Here is a 17,614-nt window from a genome sequence, read left to right as displayed (position 1 = left end):
TGACTGGATCCTATTCCAAAGAAATCTAAAGATTACTGATTAGTTTACATCTTAAATCAGAAGATGGCTGATTTGATTGGATAAGAGTCTAAATATCTAAATAGCAAAAACTAGATTTTGATTGGAATGGATCAGATACTAAATCAGATACTGGATCAGATCATATATAAAAAAAGACTTTGCCTAGATATCATACTAAATAAGCTTTCTGATTGGATTGGATTAATTGTTAAATAATGAGGCATTAGATTGATCAGATGCTGAATAAAATGATGCCTAATTGGACTGGATCAGATACTGAATAAAATGACGTCTAATTAGACTCTCATACTAAATAAAAATGATGACTGATTGGACTGGATCAGATACTAAATAAAATAAATGATTAGATTGGATTAGATCAGATCATTAATAACATGAAATCTGATTAGACTGTATCATACTAAATAAAAATGGGTTCTGATTGGATTTATTCAGATACTGAATAAAATGTAAGAATTGGAATGGATTGGATCTAATAATAATTAAATGAGAAATGGGATAGATTGGATCGGATCAGATACTGAATAAAATGATTGGATTGGATAATTAATCAAATGGCTTCTGATTGGAATCTATGATATGAATTAAAATGGCATTCTATTGGATTGGCTCAGATACTAAATTAAAGTTATGTCTGATTGGATTAGATCAGATACTGAATAAAATAGTATCTGATTGAACCGGATTAAATACTGAGCGAGAAGTTTTTTGATTTGGACTGAATCAGAAACCGAACGGCGAGACATTCGATTGGATCGGATCAAATACAAAATAATTAGACTTTTTGATTGGATCAGATGCTGAAACATAAAAAAGACTTTTGATCGAGTCAAGACTCCACTCATTCTCTCTGTCTCTGCCCCCCCTCTTCCATCTCTCTCTCTCTATCGGTGTACGTCAATCTGTTCCTCTTTCTGTCTCTGTCATATCCTCTCTCATTCTTCTTCACGTCTGTCTCGCTCTCTGTCCCTCCCTCGCTCTTTCTGGTAGACGTTGTGATTGACAGAGTGTGTTTGGCAGGTTGCCTCGGTAGGCAGACTATTAAATCAGTGTCACACACAGCAGCTTAGCACCATTTAATGACAATGTCTTCTCACACACACACACACACACACACACACACACACACACACACACACACACACACGTGGTTATTGTGTCAGTTGCATTCAAATGAGTTGGAATTGAAAATCTGGGAGAAAAGCGTGTCATGCTCAAGTCTGTATCTTATTGTAGGTTTCATCGCTCTTTTTTTTATCATCATTCATTCGTCCAGACCCGAGAGGGACAGAGGAGGACGAGAAAGGAATTACAGCATCGCACCTTCGTGTCCAACGCAATCAGCATCGAAATCAGGACAATTTCAGGAATACGTACGTGTGCACGGGTGGGCTGGAAATATATCAAAATAAATAAAATAAATAAATAAACATGAACAGGGAGGTGTAGAGACACCTGCTTCATCAGATCCCTTGTTATCTCACAGCACTGTCCAGGTAAAGAAAAGGGAGAAGCCGAAAAAAAAAAGAAGATTGCTACTCTGAATGTTCTGGAACATTTATGGAACATCTGTGGAATTTGAGAACATGAATGAAATTGGAATAAATTGGGAAAGTGTAAGCTCCGCCCCCTTACAGCAGAAACCGCCTCCTAACTATGCCATATTCCACCCCCTCACACCTTACACACACACCCTCAAACCCCTCCACACACACACACACACACACACACACAAACCCCTTACACACACCCCACAACCTACACACACACACACACACACACACACACACACACACACACACACAAAATCTGGCCATTTACAATGGGGATATTGTCATTGAACAGGAAATAAAAGCAAATCATCAGAAATGATACCAACGGAATTCTTCATGTAAGAACAACTGGTTAGTTTATAGATATGAAATGAAATAAAATAAAATAAATTAAAAACCATTCAATTAAATTAAATAGAAAAAGAAAATGGAAGCAAATGAAATAAAATTAAATGGAATTAAATTAAATTAAAAAAGAAATTAAGCAGAATGAAATTAACATTTAATTAAACTAAATTAAATTAAATCAACATGAAATAAAATCACAATGCCGGAACACCAGTGTTTTTACTTCTGTATGTGATTCGTATATAAGATGTGTATAAGATATATATATCTAAAAAATCTAAATAAATCTAAATAAATCTACTGGAACATCTTCCCAGAAGAATGGAAGTTACAATAACAGGATAAAAGACTGTAGAATGGGATGGTCAGGTGTCCACAAACTTCAATCCTATAAAGTTTCTTAGAAATGTAGTATGAAATTGTATATATATATATATATATATATTGTATGTATATATATATGCTAATTTGTTTATTTATTTATTTGTTTGTTATTCAGAGGAATTCAGCAGCTCGTTCGTTAGGGAATTCTCCGTCTCCTTTAGCTGGCGGATGCAGAAGATATCGATTCGCTTGATATTCGGCTCCATGTTTTCGAGGGGAGTTTATTTTTCATTTTGCGAGTGTGCAGTGGTGCATGATGGGAAGGCAGCGTGTCGTTCGAGCTGACAGAGGAGGAAGAGAGGGATAAAGGGAGAAGAGTTTCTCTCGACTTACATCACTCAGTCCGGCTTCTAAAATCTTCACACCGCTCTCCTTCTCCAACTGCCCTTTCTGCTCAACTGCAGAGAGAGAGAGAGAGAGAGAGAGAGAGAGAGAGAGAATAAGTGAGATGGAAAATGAGTGAGAAAAAAGAGGCAATGAGTGAGAAATAAAAGATAGAGAAAGAGAATAAAGGAATGAATGAGTATGAGAGAGTAACACAGACAGACAGACAGACAGACAGACAGACAGACAGACAGACAGACAGATAGATAGATAGATAGATAGATAGATAGATAGATAAAAATTAAAAGAGAGAAAATGAATGAGTGTGAGTGTTTCCAAAGTGTGTTGCTGCTGTGAAAGTTGTGAAGCTTTAAGAATTTCTCCTAAAAGGATAAAATCCTCAAAATTCCACATTTGTTAAAGTCTGCTGTAATTAGTAGAACAGTTAAGTAGATCATTTCTTTAGAAAATTAAATATCAACACACACACACACACACACACACACACACACACACACACACACATCTGTATTACTCAAATGAGGTCTAAGAAATGTAAACTATTATTATTATTAAACATTTTATTTAATCAATTTTATTTGTGCCAATTTATTAATTTATTCCTTTAATCAATATAATAAAATGTATATTGCATCAATTAATTTATTCCTTTTTTTTATAAAATATTACATTTAATTTTACATATTATTTATCCAAGCAGGCATTTGTTTTAAAATTGTTTTGAAAATGTAAACCATTCAAATGTTAATAATAATAAACTGCGTTAACAAAAACAACAGGCAGTTGTAGGTTTTGCGTTTCTTCCCCTGTAAATGTCCCGAAAATTGACCCGAACTGTGACTTCGAAACCGAGTTCCACACTTTGTGTGCCGTTAAACCGTTACTGTTCTTTTCCTGTTGCGTGTGCAGGAAGTTACAGCTCTACCTCTGCCGTGTTAATCTGTATTGTGTGTGACTCTCAGCGCACGCCTCGGTCTCCGTGGTGATGTGACACGTCATATTCGCGTAGCAGCAGAAACAGTTTAGCAGGGAGAAAGCGCTCTAAAATATTAGGCACAAACGATTACATCTAATAATAATTACATATAAATAAAGAAATAGTTTAATAAAATGCAAATATGTTAAAACAACAAACACCAACTTTCGATGCATCACATCGCTAATTCTTATCATCGATTTCTTAATTTTTTTGTATGTTTGTCACACTTTAATGTTTCAGATCATAAAACTAATTTGAATATTAGTATTAGGCATTAGTAAAAAGTAATGTAAGTGAACACAACATGCAGTTTTAAAATAAATGTTAATAAATGCAAAAAAAAAAAGAAATCAGGAAGGGGGCAAACACTTTTTCACATCACTGTGTATATATATATATATATATATATATATATATATATATATATATATATATATATATCCCTCATCACCCTCCTGGTGTCAGCACTCAAACGTGCAGCGGCGTGACGTGATTACACGCTTCTGGATGGAATGAACGAAAGTAGCGAGCAGCAAAACAATAGCGAGACCCTCACTCTTTCGTCAAACTAGCGAGGTTTTAATTACACACTGTAACTATGTGTGACTGACTGCTCGAGAAAAAGAGACAGAGAGAGAGAGAGAGAGAGAGAGAGAGAGAGAGAGAGAGAAAGAGAGAGAAGGAAAAACGGAAAGAACTGGAAGACAGGAAGCTCAATGGGAGGATGTGTAGAGAAGTGTGTAGTCCTGTGTGACGGCTATGCTAATGAGGCTAGCCACTGTGTCCAGCGTCGCTCCCGCCTGCCAGAGACACTTTAATTAGGATTTTAATCTCGCCGGTTTTCCCTCTCTCTTTCCCTCTCTCTTTCCCTCCTTCTCTCTCTCTTGTATAATGAAACAGAACAGTTTAAAGCACTGATGCAGAAAGGACGCGATCCCCTTTCTCGCTCTCTCCTTCTTTTTCGGCTGATCTCTCCATCCCAAAATCCTCAACATGTCAATCATCGCTAATAAACTGCACATTTACCTTCATCGACATGCCAAAAGTATTCAGACATCTGATTGTCCTGATGTGTGTGACCGCCCCAATAGATCTCCCAGATCCTTCAATAAAAAAAGCCCACCTGAAAGGCATTTCTGAAAAGAGGTTTATAAAGTGGATTTTTGGCAACCGAAAGGTCAAGCAATCAAAATGTTTGGGATCCTGAAATGAAGTGTGTCACAAGCAGGTGTATCAGAACACACACACTTCTGCACCGCTGGAGATCGAGGACACTCCTACACAGGTGGAGTCCCGACTACAGGGGGTCCGAGTCTCGCTCGAAACCTACTGCTTCTGCTCCAGGTGTTTAAGCTTATGTTATGATTCTGCTTTTTCCTCTTCTTCTTTATTGGTGGTTTTGGAGCCTTAAGTAGAGAATTTGCCACACTCATTCATCCTGCTTAGCCACACCCTTTTCATTCTGTCTGCTAAGCCACACCCCTTCATCTCTTCTTGCTTTAGCCACACCCCTAAATCGCGTCCTATTTTAGCCACACCCTTTCACATCCTTATTGCTTTAGCCACACCCCCTAATCACATCCTATTTTAGCCACACCCTTTCACATCCTTATTGCTTTAGCCACACCCCTTAATCGTGTCCTATTTTAGTCACACCCCTTTACATCATTATTGCCTTAGCCACACCCTTAATCACATCCTATTTTAGCCACACCCTTTCACATCCTTCTTGCTTCAGCCACACCCTTAATCACATCCTATTTTAGCCACACCTTTCACATCCTTATTGCTTTAGCCACACCCTCAATCACATCCTATTTTAGCCACACCCTTTCACATCCTTATTGCTTTAGTCACACCCCTTAATCACATCCTATTTTAGCCATACCCTTTCACGTCCTTCTTGTTTTAGCCACAACCTTTCACATCTTTCTTGCTTTAGCCACACCCTTAATCCCATCCTATTTTAGCCACACCCTTTCAGATCCTTCTTGCTTTAGCCACACCCATTCACCTTTCCTGCTTTAGCCACATCCTTTTACCTCATGTTTTAGCCATCCTACTTTCCTTCCCTTCCCCGCATCTTGCTAAACCACATCCCTTCACACATTCTTGCTTAGCCACATCCATAAAGACTTTCCTGTTTAGCCACACCTCTTCAACCCTTCCTGTTTAGCCACACCCATTCAGAACTTCCTATTTAGCCACACCCCTTTACCCCTTCCTGTTTAACCACAATCATTCAAACCTTCCTGCTTTAGCCAGACCTCTTCCCTCTTTCTTGCTTAGCCACACCCCTTCAATCCCTGCCTGTTTAGCCACACCCCTTCACACATAAACCTTCCTCTTTTCTTTAACTCTACTTATTTCCATTTACTCGCTCAGCCCTGCCCCTTCCCTGCTACCTAATTAGTCACACCCACCCTCATTTTATTGATTATATTAAATTAGAAGCACAACAAAGAAGCACCAAAAGTATTTGGACACCCGTGTTTTCGCTTTTTACTAACGCCCTCATACCTCCTCGGCACAAATCTCCACAAAAACCTGCACAAAATCTCCACAGAATTTAGTGAAACATCTTCCTAGAATAGTGGAGCTTGTTGTAGGAGCAGATGTGGAATGGGATGTTCAAAATTATCTTATGCTTATGTGTCCCCGACGTCTATAGCAGATCAATTTAGCAATTGGGTTTAGCATAAAATATTTGTAAAAAGAGGGGGATGGGGGGCACTGAGGGGTGCCTTCTAAAAGGATTGGAGGTGTTATGACACTGCCACAGAGAGAAGCAAGTGAAACATCTGGAACGCAGAACAGAAGGGGGGGGATCCTGTATGCGGTCGGAGAAATGATCCCGAGCGAGGTGTAATTAACGGCGCTTGAGAAATGACTCGAAAATCAAGTTTGACAAGTGTGTTTTCACGGCCTGTCTGGAATAAAAGGGTGAGTCAAGACGATTTATGCTAAACAAAACAGCAAGTATAGAGTGTGAGTGTGGGGGCAGGGGGCACAGGGAGGGCTAGCAACAAGCAGTAAATGAGACAGTGAGTGAGAAGCTGGTGAAAGGTAATCCTCCACCGCGTCCACTCGGCTGACTGTTTTTGCCTGTCCGTTACCGCCACTCTTTTTTCTGTCTTTCTTTTTTTCTTTCTTTCTTTTTCCTCATTAGCAACAATGCTAACTATATCTTCAGGCTTCAGACGTTAATCTCCGAGAACGTAACACGCCTATAAGTCCAGACAGGCAAACTACACACATGTTGTTTTAAATTACTCATTATTTCTTACTTTCTCCTTCCCATGACACACACACACACACACACACACACACACACACACACTCAACCGCAAACCTGTGTGCAGCCTCCTCATTTACATTTAAAGTGGCTGCTGAGGGCTCACCCAGGCCTGTGCAGTCTAATTCAAGTCTGAGTGTGTGTCTCAGTGGCCTTCTGACGCTCAGCAGAGTGTGTGTGTGTGTGTGTGTGTGTGTGTGTGTGTGTGTGTGTGTGTGTGTGTGTTTGTGTGTGCACGCAGTGGCCTGTCTAAGCCCTGATTGTATCACTGTGCCTCTCCTAATTGCGTCATTGTAGAAACCCTTTACAGTTTGATTGAAGAGGGGTCTCTTCTCGTCTCGTCTCGTCTCGTCTCGTCTCGTCTCATCTCTTCTCTTCTTTTCTCTTCACTTCTTTTCTCTTCACTTCTCGTCTCGTCTCGTCTCGTCTCATCTCGTCTCTTCTCCTGACCATAACCTTCTTTTGGTCCCATTCCTCATCGACTCCCCATTCCTTCTTATAACAAGCTCCACTCCTCTGGGAAGATGTTTTCTAGATTTTATGGAGATTTATGAAGATCATTTAAACACAATAGTGTCAGTGAAGTCGGGTTCTGATGGAGGTGAGGAAGGGAGGAGGTTTCTGGGGTGCAATCAGTGTTCACATTCAGTTATTCATTAAGGTTGGGGAACTATAGGAGATCTTCCACACACTTCCAAACTATGGAAAGCGGATCATCGTGGAGCTGGAACAGGGTTTGGGTCTGCTAGAAAAGGGAAAATTTCATGCTTGCCATTTCAAAGACGTCCAATACAAATGTGTGCCAGGTTTGGGGTAACATTTTGTGGAAAAAGCACATCTGGCCGGCGGGAAAATCAGGTGTCCCAATACTTTTGGCCAAACTGTGTACGCCTGATTGTTCTTGTCTCTTGTGACGTGAAAAGCATGAGAAATACATTGAAACAAAATAAAATAAGAATACAGAAAAAAAAAATGGGTAGAATAAAAAAAAAATTGAAAATGTAGATAATATTTTTTTAAATTAAAATATAGTAAAAAACAAAAAGATCATACAAAATAAATGAATAAATAAATAAATAATAAACCAGAAAAAATGAAGACAATGTCTCAGACATCCCACGAGCGCCTCCCCCACAAAAAACAAGAAAAGAATCAAAAAAGACAAAATAAAAAATTTATTTCTGGAATAGAATAAGTTCATGGAGGCACTGGAGAGTCTCAGGAATGCATTTCTTTCTTTCTTTCTTTCTTTCTTTCTTTCTTTCTTTCTTTCTTTCTTTCTTTCTTTCTTTCTTTCTTTCTTTCTTCATTTTCCTGTGATATTTTCTTTACATTAGCTTTTTATTTGTATATTTGCTTTTTTTTTTCTTTTTCATTTCTTGGCCTCAGGACTGTAAATGTGGGCGGGGCTTAGATTTATAAAGGCCCACTTCCAAACATACTGTATTTGGTCTCTAAACCTCTGTGTTAGAAGCACAGCACATACCCATTACCCTGTTAAACCATTAACCCATTACCGATGCCCATTTTTGAGGGAGTAAATCAACAGGAAGTGCCTTTTAACATTCTCCACCCAGTGTTTCTTTACCTCAAGATCAGAGCAAGGTCGTGGTGAATAGAGCCGATCCCTGAATCACACTTGATTTGGCTGTTGATGTTTCCAGCCTGACCCAGTTCATCAGCAATAAGTGCCCTCTCTCTCTCTCTCTCTCTCTCTATCTCGTTAGTACTCATGTCTCCTCCCTCAACCCAGAGCCTGCCCTGGAAAAATCAAGATGTTTGAAGGATTTGTATTTCTTTATCTGCATGGAGTGTTTGCAACATGGTTACACATCGCTAATAACAGTCAAAGAGGACACAGAACATGGTGCTGCGTTTAACATGGAAGTCTTAAAATGGGACAACGTACAGGTGCTGGACACCTGATCACACTGCTAGAATGGTACAGTGGCTGAGGGATACAGTTGCCATGAACAGTTTTTGCATTTGTCCATCAGCGAGCATGTGATGCTCTCAACAATTATGGAACTCTAATAAATGGACATTCTGTGTTTTGGATGAGGATCGGTTTCTTTTTGGCTCCGTTCAAGCTTCATTCCCTATACCATCTCAGGAAGGTTTTCCTCTTGTTGTCATTTGCTTTTTAATTCCATCCACGCTTCTGAGATATTCCACTAGATTTTGGAGTGTGAGATTGGTGCTCATTGTGTCAGTTAGGCAAATTGGTACTGATGCAGGTGAGGTCAGGAGGCCCGGGGTGCGGTCAGCGTTCCCAGTCAATAGGGTTGATGTCAGAGCTCTAAAGCAGGAGAACATCCACTTCAACCCATGGAAAGCATATTATCATGGAGCTGGTTTTGTGCACATGAACATTGTATTGTTGAAACAGGTTTGGGTCTCCTAGTTTGAGGAACATTTCGTGCTAGCACAATCAAAGACGTCCTGTACAATTGTGTGCCTCCAACTTTGTGCAAACATTTTGGTGAAGGACCACATATGGCTGGAAAACCAACCAACTGAACTTTAAACCAAATTCAGGTGTCCCAATACTTACTTACTTACTTACTTACATACTTACTTACCTAACAAACTAACTAATTAACCAACCAACCAATTAACCATCTAACATCAAACCAAATTCAAGTGTCCCAATACTTTCCGACTTACTTGCTTAGTTACTTACTAACCAAACCAACATCAAACCAAATGCAGGTGTTCCAATACTTACCAACTAACTTACTAACCAAACCAACTTCAAATCAAATTCAGTAATTCCAATGCTTACTTACCAACCAACCAACCGACCAACATTAAATCAAATTCAAGTGTCCCAATACTTACCAAAAACTTTCTTTGGCTTCTCCCATTAGGGGTCGCCACAGTGGATCATCTGCATGTTTGATTTGGCACATGTTTTTACACTGGAGGCCCTTCCTAATGCAACCCTCCCCATTTATCCGGGCTTGGGACTGGCACTAAGAGTGGCTGGGATTGGTTCCTTGACTAGGGTTGGAACCCGGGCCGCAGCGGTGAGAGCGACACATCCTAACCACTAGACCACCAGGGAACTGTCCCAATACTTACCAAAGTATTTATTTACCAACCAACTAAATAAACAAACCAAGAAACTAACCTATCAAACTAGCCAACCAATCCAACAAACTGACCAATCAACCAACCACCAACCAATTTTAGGTGCCCCAATACTTACCTACTTACTTATTTACTTACCAACCAACCAAACCAACAAACCAACCAACCAACCAAATTGACTTCAAACCAAATTCAGCTGCCTAATACTTATTTACTTACCTACCAACCAAACCACCCAAATAAAATACAGGTGTGCCAATATTTACTCACCTACCAACCAATCCAACCAACTAACCAACCAACCAAACCAATTTCAAATACAATTCAGATGTCTAATTGCTTACTTACCTACCAACCAACCAAATAAATTAACAAACCAACTATCTATCTATCTATCTATCTATCTATCTATCTATCTATCTATCTATCTATCTATCTATCTATCTATCTATCTATCTATCTATCTATCTATCTATCTATCTATGTATGAATGGAAGGTTTAACAAAAACTAGCAAGTGTTACTGCGTGACTGAACGCTGGTCCGTGAGTAAAATCAGCAGCCAAAGCACAGCATGTGAGCAAAAAAAGCCCAGTAAATAGAAGGAGTAGACAGCAGACAGGAGAGCATGGCCAGAGAACTTGTGAAATGCAGACAAACTAACTAAACTGTGGCGAAAGCACGGACGTCTGTGCCTCGTCAATTTGAAGAACCATCACAACAAAATGTGAGCTGAGATTGCCTCGAGTCACACGGGCAAGTCCAAGTGAGATCCACCAAGCCTTTTGTCTCCCACTGGCATTACATTTACAAATATGTATGCAGAGTGAAGATGAAAGACCTTCTAAGAGGCTTTTACTTCTCACATTTACATTATAGAAAAGATATTTTTTTTATACATCCCAGTTGGTTAAATACCTGGGGTCAAAGCACAGGATCAGCCAGGATACAGCATTCCAGAAGCAGAGAGGGTTTAGGGTCTTCATCAAGGGCCCAGAAAAGCAGCTCATCAGTGGTGGGGCTTGAAATTCTGAAGTAACCTTTTGAACAGTAACCCAGGGCCTAAAACAATGAGCTACCACTTCCGTAAAACCTGGGGACAAATCCTAATTCTGAAAGCAACAATTAAAATTCTTCCAGGTGAATTAAGGGAATTTGGACCATTGCCCAGGTTCGATCCCCGGTCAGGGAACCAACCCCAGCCATTAGGGTTGCACAAGCCTTAGTGCCGGTCCCAAGCCCGGATAAATGGGGAGGGTTGCGTTAGGAAGGGCATCCAGCGTAAAAACATGCCAAATCAAACATGCGGATCGTCCGCTGTGGCGACGCCTAACTGGAGAAGCCGAAAGAAATTGTTGTTGTTGTTGTTGGACCATTGTTGTTCATCTCATTCTGAAGCTCAAGAAAAAAGGTACAAACAGATCTTTCATTTGTTTTCTTTTACTTTCAGTAAAGATCATGTAGAAAGTTCTAAAGAAGTTGTATCTCAGTGGCTAAGGCTCTTGGTTAGAGGTTGGGTGTTCAAGCAGTGGTATCACCTAACTGCCACCTTTCAGGCCTTTGAGCATGGCTCTTAACCCCCAGGGGGCGCTCTGACCCCAGCTTCCTAACATCACTGTGATAAGCGAAGAAAGAATTTCACTGTGCTGTACGGTACATGCGACAAGTATAAAGCACCTTGCTTTCTTTCTTAGTAGAATGAACTGAGTAATTATGCCATTAGCATGAATGCTAGTTAACCACATTCATAAATGGAGACTCATGGAATCCACACAAATGTGGAAATAAAATAAAAAGATTTAATTGTTCAGTGTTTGGAATTGTTATAAGTCCTAATAAATGTGATTGTATGATTTAGGAAAGGTCACATTAAGGAGGTTGTGAGGACATCCAGGGAATTCGGGTTGTCTTGGCGTTTCATCGAAAAGAAACATATTGGCATGACAGCTTGACAACGGCGCCACAGTCGCAACATCTTGACCTCCTACGCCTAGTTAATTGCCTCTCCGCCTCAGCTCCATCCATTTCCCCACACCGCCGGTGGTGAAAAAAAAAACGTGTACCTCTGAGGAGAGGCTTGAAGCACACAACGTGACCGTAAGTAAGTCATCATTCTGGTGGTAAAATGGTCACTGTGACAGGCCATCTGAAACCAGGAGATTCATCTGAGAACATCTGAAACCAGGAGATCCATCACCAAGACTGAATATTTGACACAATTGCAAATGCACCTTGTCGATTTTTCCTCCATCGTCAAAATTCGCAAAGCACATTTGGACTTATTAGCACCGCTAGTGACTTGGCCAAGTTTGCAGAAATCCTTTACACAGGCCGTTCGACAGCGAGTTTGCCCTCGGATATCGCTAGCCATCAGAACCTCTGATGTGACACTGCTCAAAATTGCAGGAGGTGGAGAAAAAATAAAGGTACATAAACGTGAGCAGCGAGCGTTTTTCTCTTTTCGAAGAAAGGGAACAATCAGGCACTCTCCAATCGCAGTGCTGAATTTCAATGTCGACTCGGGCGGGCTTTGATAAAGCCGAGAGATGGAATCAAAGCAGGAAGCCGTCTGCCGTCTCCGAGTCAACAAATGAATACGGTACAGGGGGAGAACGAGAGATGGAATGAGAGAAAGAGAGAGCGAGATGATGGCAATGATGATAAGGAAAGAAGACAGAGCGAGGCAGAGACATAGAGAGATGGAGATGAAAGCAAAGGTGGGGGATAAAAGAAAGGGCGAGACAGGGAAATGGGGAGATGGATGAGAGGAAATGGAAACAGTAGTAAGGTCCATAATGCACACTGATGGATTTCCTTGAGGCTTCCTGCCTTTGCTTAAACTTGACCATGCAAAGGTTAACACCCTAATGAAAGCATGCGCCACTCAGATGAACGTACAAGTGTGTGTGTTGAGTGTCCACTCTCATTTCCCCAGCATGCTAACGGTTGTCATGATTGCTTCTCTCCACCCCCGATATTAAAGCGCTTTGAGATCTATTTCACGCACCATACGCCAGAATTATTCATTCCCCTCTTTCCGCTTCCTCGCATATCTCGGGCTGGGATCAATATCCGATTGGTCCACCTGCGGAAGGCGTGGGTGAAGGGATGGGGGGCGCTCAGGACAAGGCATCTGATAGGCTGAAATATTGCCTGGCAACCTTCATGATGGGTGATAACTGCCTCGCATTGTGTGCTCTTGTGTCATTTCCAATAAATACCCCAGATATTTTCAGATGATGGCCCATTCCCTGAACAAACACACACACATACACATACACACACTCTCAGACTCACACTCTGAATCCATTAACAGGTTGTGTAATACTGGGTTTGGAATCGTGTGGAATAAGAGCGGCGAGTCGCACCAATCTTTCACACTGATTTCAGCATTTTTTTCCACCCCTTTCCATTCATCTCTAGACTTCAATCCTGCCATTGTGCTTCCAGCGTTTATTCTTGCTGCTGTTACCAAGGATCAGACTTTTATATTCATGTAAAACAGGGGACAGTGTCACAGCCCACTCGGAATCAAATGGGAATATTCCGGAAAGCAGTATTCTCAGTGTTCTAGCAGTATTTTAGGGTTTTAGTTCTAGTCCTGGTGTCTGTAAAGGTCTTAGTTTATCAGAACTCTGACAGTCTTGTTATTAATATTGATGGTTGTAACCTTTGGTCTGATTTATCTGCTATTCAAGTTTGGGTCTGATAACTCAGATATTTGGGTTGGGTCTGATTTCTCTGCTATTCAGGTTTGGGTCTGATTTCTCTTCTATTCAGGTTCGTGTCTGATAACTCAGATATTTGGTTTGGGTCTGATTTATCTGCTATTCGGGTTTGGGTCTGATAACTCAGATATTTGGTTTGGGTCTAATTTCTCTGCTAATCAGGTTTGGGTCTGATAACTCAAATATTTGGTTTGGGTCTGATTTATCTGCTATTCGGGTTTGGGTCTGATAACTCATATTTGGTTGGGTCTGATTTATCTTCTATTCAGGTTTGTGTCTGATAACTTAGATATTTGGTTTGGGTCTGATTTCTCTGCTATTCAGGTTTGGGTCTGATAACTCAGATATATGGTTTGGGCCTGATTTCTCTGCTACTCAGGTTTGGGTCTGATTTCTCTGCTATTCAGGTTCTCTGCTATTCAGGTTTGTGTCTGATTACTTTGTTATTGAGACTGTTTTATCGCAGCCCCAATTCCAAAAAAAGTCAGGACTTGTTATCATTTGCAAATCTCATAAACCCATATCTGATTCACAATACGACATAGAAAATATATCAACAAATGCTTCTCTCCAGTCTTTTTCAGGGAAGGCCTTGAATATTTAAAGTTGACAATGCTAACAGCATACTGCATTCTATTACAATAGCAGGACTTTGTAGTAGAAGAGTCTGGGTGCTGGGGAACCGACCTGCCTGCATTCTAGAACTTTTACCAATTGAAAACATTTGACGAATCATGAAGGGAAAAATACAACAAAGGAAACCCAGAACTGTTTAGCTGCTGGAATCCATATGGCTCAACATTCCTCCGTGTCCCAAATATTTTTGAGACCCATCAAAATTGTTTTTTTTTCTTGTTTTTTCCCCTAAAATTGGTATACAATATATTCTCAGTTTAAATATCTAGGTTTCTTTGAATTATTGTAAACAGAATATGGATTTGAAAATCATTTGCATTCTGATTTTTATTTACATTTTACACAGTGTCCCAACTTTTTGGAATTGAGGTCCCATTTTTTTGGTCATTTTGGAGATTTGGAATTAAGAACTCTTGCTCCGGAGGTCATTAGCTTTAGTCTCACTGCTTCAATATTTGGTGTGGTGAACATGATGGCCTCGGTTTATATGTAAATCATATAGATTAGGGCTAGGACTCATTAAAGGTGTCTCGGTACCATTACTTTGGGTCTAGATTATGGTCACATGACTCGTGATGTACTTTGGGGTCTCATTAGCTTTGGTCAGAAGTTCAGAGTTGGTGATATATGGTGGTATCTTGCTATTAGCCAAAGATACACAAGCTTTTAAAGCTCACTGAGCTGGACAGAGTAAGAGTGTGTGTGTGTGTGTGTGTGTGTGTGTGTGTGTGAGAGAGAGAAAGAGGCTCATAATACATCTGGCAGTGTGCCATAACTCATGGGCATCCAGCCAGCAGAAGATCCTCCCTAGAGCTATCTCACACACCATACACACATAACCACAATTAATACACATAGACGCATACACACATTCTAGCACATTCATGCATGGGCACATCATTTACACACACACACACACACACAAACAACACACTCCCTACTGGGTGTACACTCACAGTAGAGGTTCCACCTGCCAATGTAGTAGCAAATTATCCTCCAGATTCACACTACGGCTGATCTCCTGCAGGAGACCCAATTAGCAAAGAATCAAATAATCTCTTTCAGTCTTTCCTTCTTTGTGCCTATCTATCAATCCCTGTTTCCACTTTTGCCCCCCTCTCTAATTTGAACAACTGCAGGTACCCTCAATCTTTCACAGATTTGTAATCAGAGCTCTTTGAAGATCCGCAATCCCGTTTCACAGCCCCGGCATTCATCGACATTCCACCACAAATCCGGTCCAAATCTTTTGTGGTGTCTTTTTTTTTTTTGGAGGGGGGGTTGTGGGGGGGTGGAGAGAGATATTCCACCCAACAAAAAAAATAAATCTCGAAAAGACCTCATGAGAGCAGAGTCTAATATCAGGAAGCGAGGTAGGGGACCAGCTGCAACTCGCGCCTTCCAGAAGCGATGAGACACAGCGGGAGGGCGGCCATTTTGGTTTGGAGGTGCGAATGAGATTCACATGCTCAGTGGAGCTCGATTTCCGTCGAATGGAAGAACAAAAAAGAAAAACATGCACCTGTCCTGAAAGCAGACATACTTCACGGTGATATGTGTGACAGGACATTTAGTTAGATTCCTTCCATTTTTTTAGTTTGAATCAAAGGTGCACATTCTTATAGGATATCTCTAGAAGTGCTAGCATGAAACTTTTACTTCAACTGAACTAGCAGACCAAAATCCAGCTCCATAAACATCTACTTTCCAGCATGTGGAAGATCATCCACTATAGATCTTCAACCATGCAGACTGAACCCAAGGAACCTCCTCACTTCATCTCACGTCTATCATTACCTGATCAGGACCTCCAGTTTGTCAAAATGTATCTTGTGCCACAATCCTCTCTTCACACCTGAACTCCTTCAGCCAATCTAAATCAACTATTCACACCTGATCTCCTTCCAGCCAATCACAATCCAATATTCACACCTGAACTACTTCAGCCAATCACAATCCACTATTCACACCGAACTCCTTCCAGCCAACCACAATCCATTATTCACACCTAAACTCCTTCCAACAATCACAATCCACGATTTACACCCGAACTCCTTCCAGCCAATCACAATCCACTATTTACACCTGAACTCCTTCCAGCCAATCACAATCCACTATTTACACCTGAACTCCTTCAGCCAATCACAATCCACTATTCACACCTGAACTCCTTCCAGTCAATCACAATCCACTATTCACACCTGAACTCTGATCATTTCCTGAAATGGGAATTAACACTGTTACATAAAAGCCAATTCCAGTGAAATAACTGGATCTTCATGGAAAGCAGTTTCAGATCCAGAAAACTCGTCACACTCAGGTGTCAGAACGGCAGAAAAAGAAAGAAAAAGAAAGAAAAAGAAAAAGCCGGAAGCCGAGCACAAGGTCACCTCATTACAGCTCATTTGTTCCAGCTGTCATTGAGAATCCCACAGAGCGTCACTCATCCCAGGAACGAGGGAAAGCAGGAACGAGGGAGACACACTGAGATCCTCGAAGATATCAGCCATCATATCAGTGCTGAAGCTCACGCTCTCCAGCGCATTAATGTATCACTCCATTACGACCTTCTTCTCATCAAATACACTCATCCCTCGCTTCTCTCATCCCTCGCTTCTCTCATCCCTTGCTTCTCTCGTTCTTCTCTCATCCCTCTTATCCCTCTGTTATCTCTTTCCTCTCTCATCCCTCGCTTCTCTCTTTCCCTCTCATCCCTAGCTTCTCTCATTCCTCTCTCATCCCTCGCTACATCGTTCCTCTCTCATCCCTCGCTTCTCCCACCCCTGCTTCTCTCATTCCTCTCTCATCCCTTGCTTCTCTCATTCTTCTCTCATTCCTTGCTTCTCTCGTTCCTCTCTCATTTATCCCTTTTTATTCCTCTCGTCCTTCGCTTCTCTCTTTCCTCTCTCATCCTCACTTCTCTCTTTCTTCTCTTATCCCTCGTTTCTCTCTATCCTCTCTCATTCTTCGCTTCTCTCTTTCCTCTCTCGCCTCACTTCTCTCGTTCTTCTCTCTTTCCTCTCTCATCCTCGCTTCTCTCGTTCCTCTCTCATACCTGGCTTCTCTTGTTCCTCTCTCATCCCTCACTTCTCTCATCCCTTGATTCTCTCGTTCCTTTATCATCCCTTGATTTTCTCTTTCTCTCTTATCCTCGCTTCTCTCATCCTCGCTTTTCTCGTTCCTCTCTCATCCCTTGCTTCTCTTGTTCCTCT

The 17,614-nt window shown here is 41.0% G+C and overlaps 1 protein-coding gene across 1 annotated transcript in view; it reads right to left on the bottom strand.

The window, feature by feature from the left end:
- The window catches only part of ptprn2 (protein tyrosine phosphatase receptor type N2), a 185,054-nt gene that overhangs the window by 79,822 nt on the left and 87,618 nt on the right, over positions 1-17,614 (bottom strand). Inside the window, 1 exon segment of the mRNA XM_046851477.1 lies at positions 2,661-2,725. Coding sequence (XP_046707433.1) covers positions 2,661-2,725 — 65 coding nt within the window.

This window comes from Silurus meridionalis, chromosome 6 (genome assembly GCF_014805685.1).
Source record: "Silurus meridionalis isolate SWU-2019-XX chromosome 6, ASM1480568v1, whole genome shotgun sequence".
Lineage (NCBI taxonomy): Eukaryota > Metazoa > Chordata > Actinopteri > Siluriformes > Siluridae > Silurus > Silurus meridionalis.
Note: the sequence above shows the minus strand (reverse complement) of the source record. Positions and strands in the feature narration are given on the sequence as shown.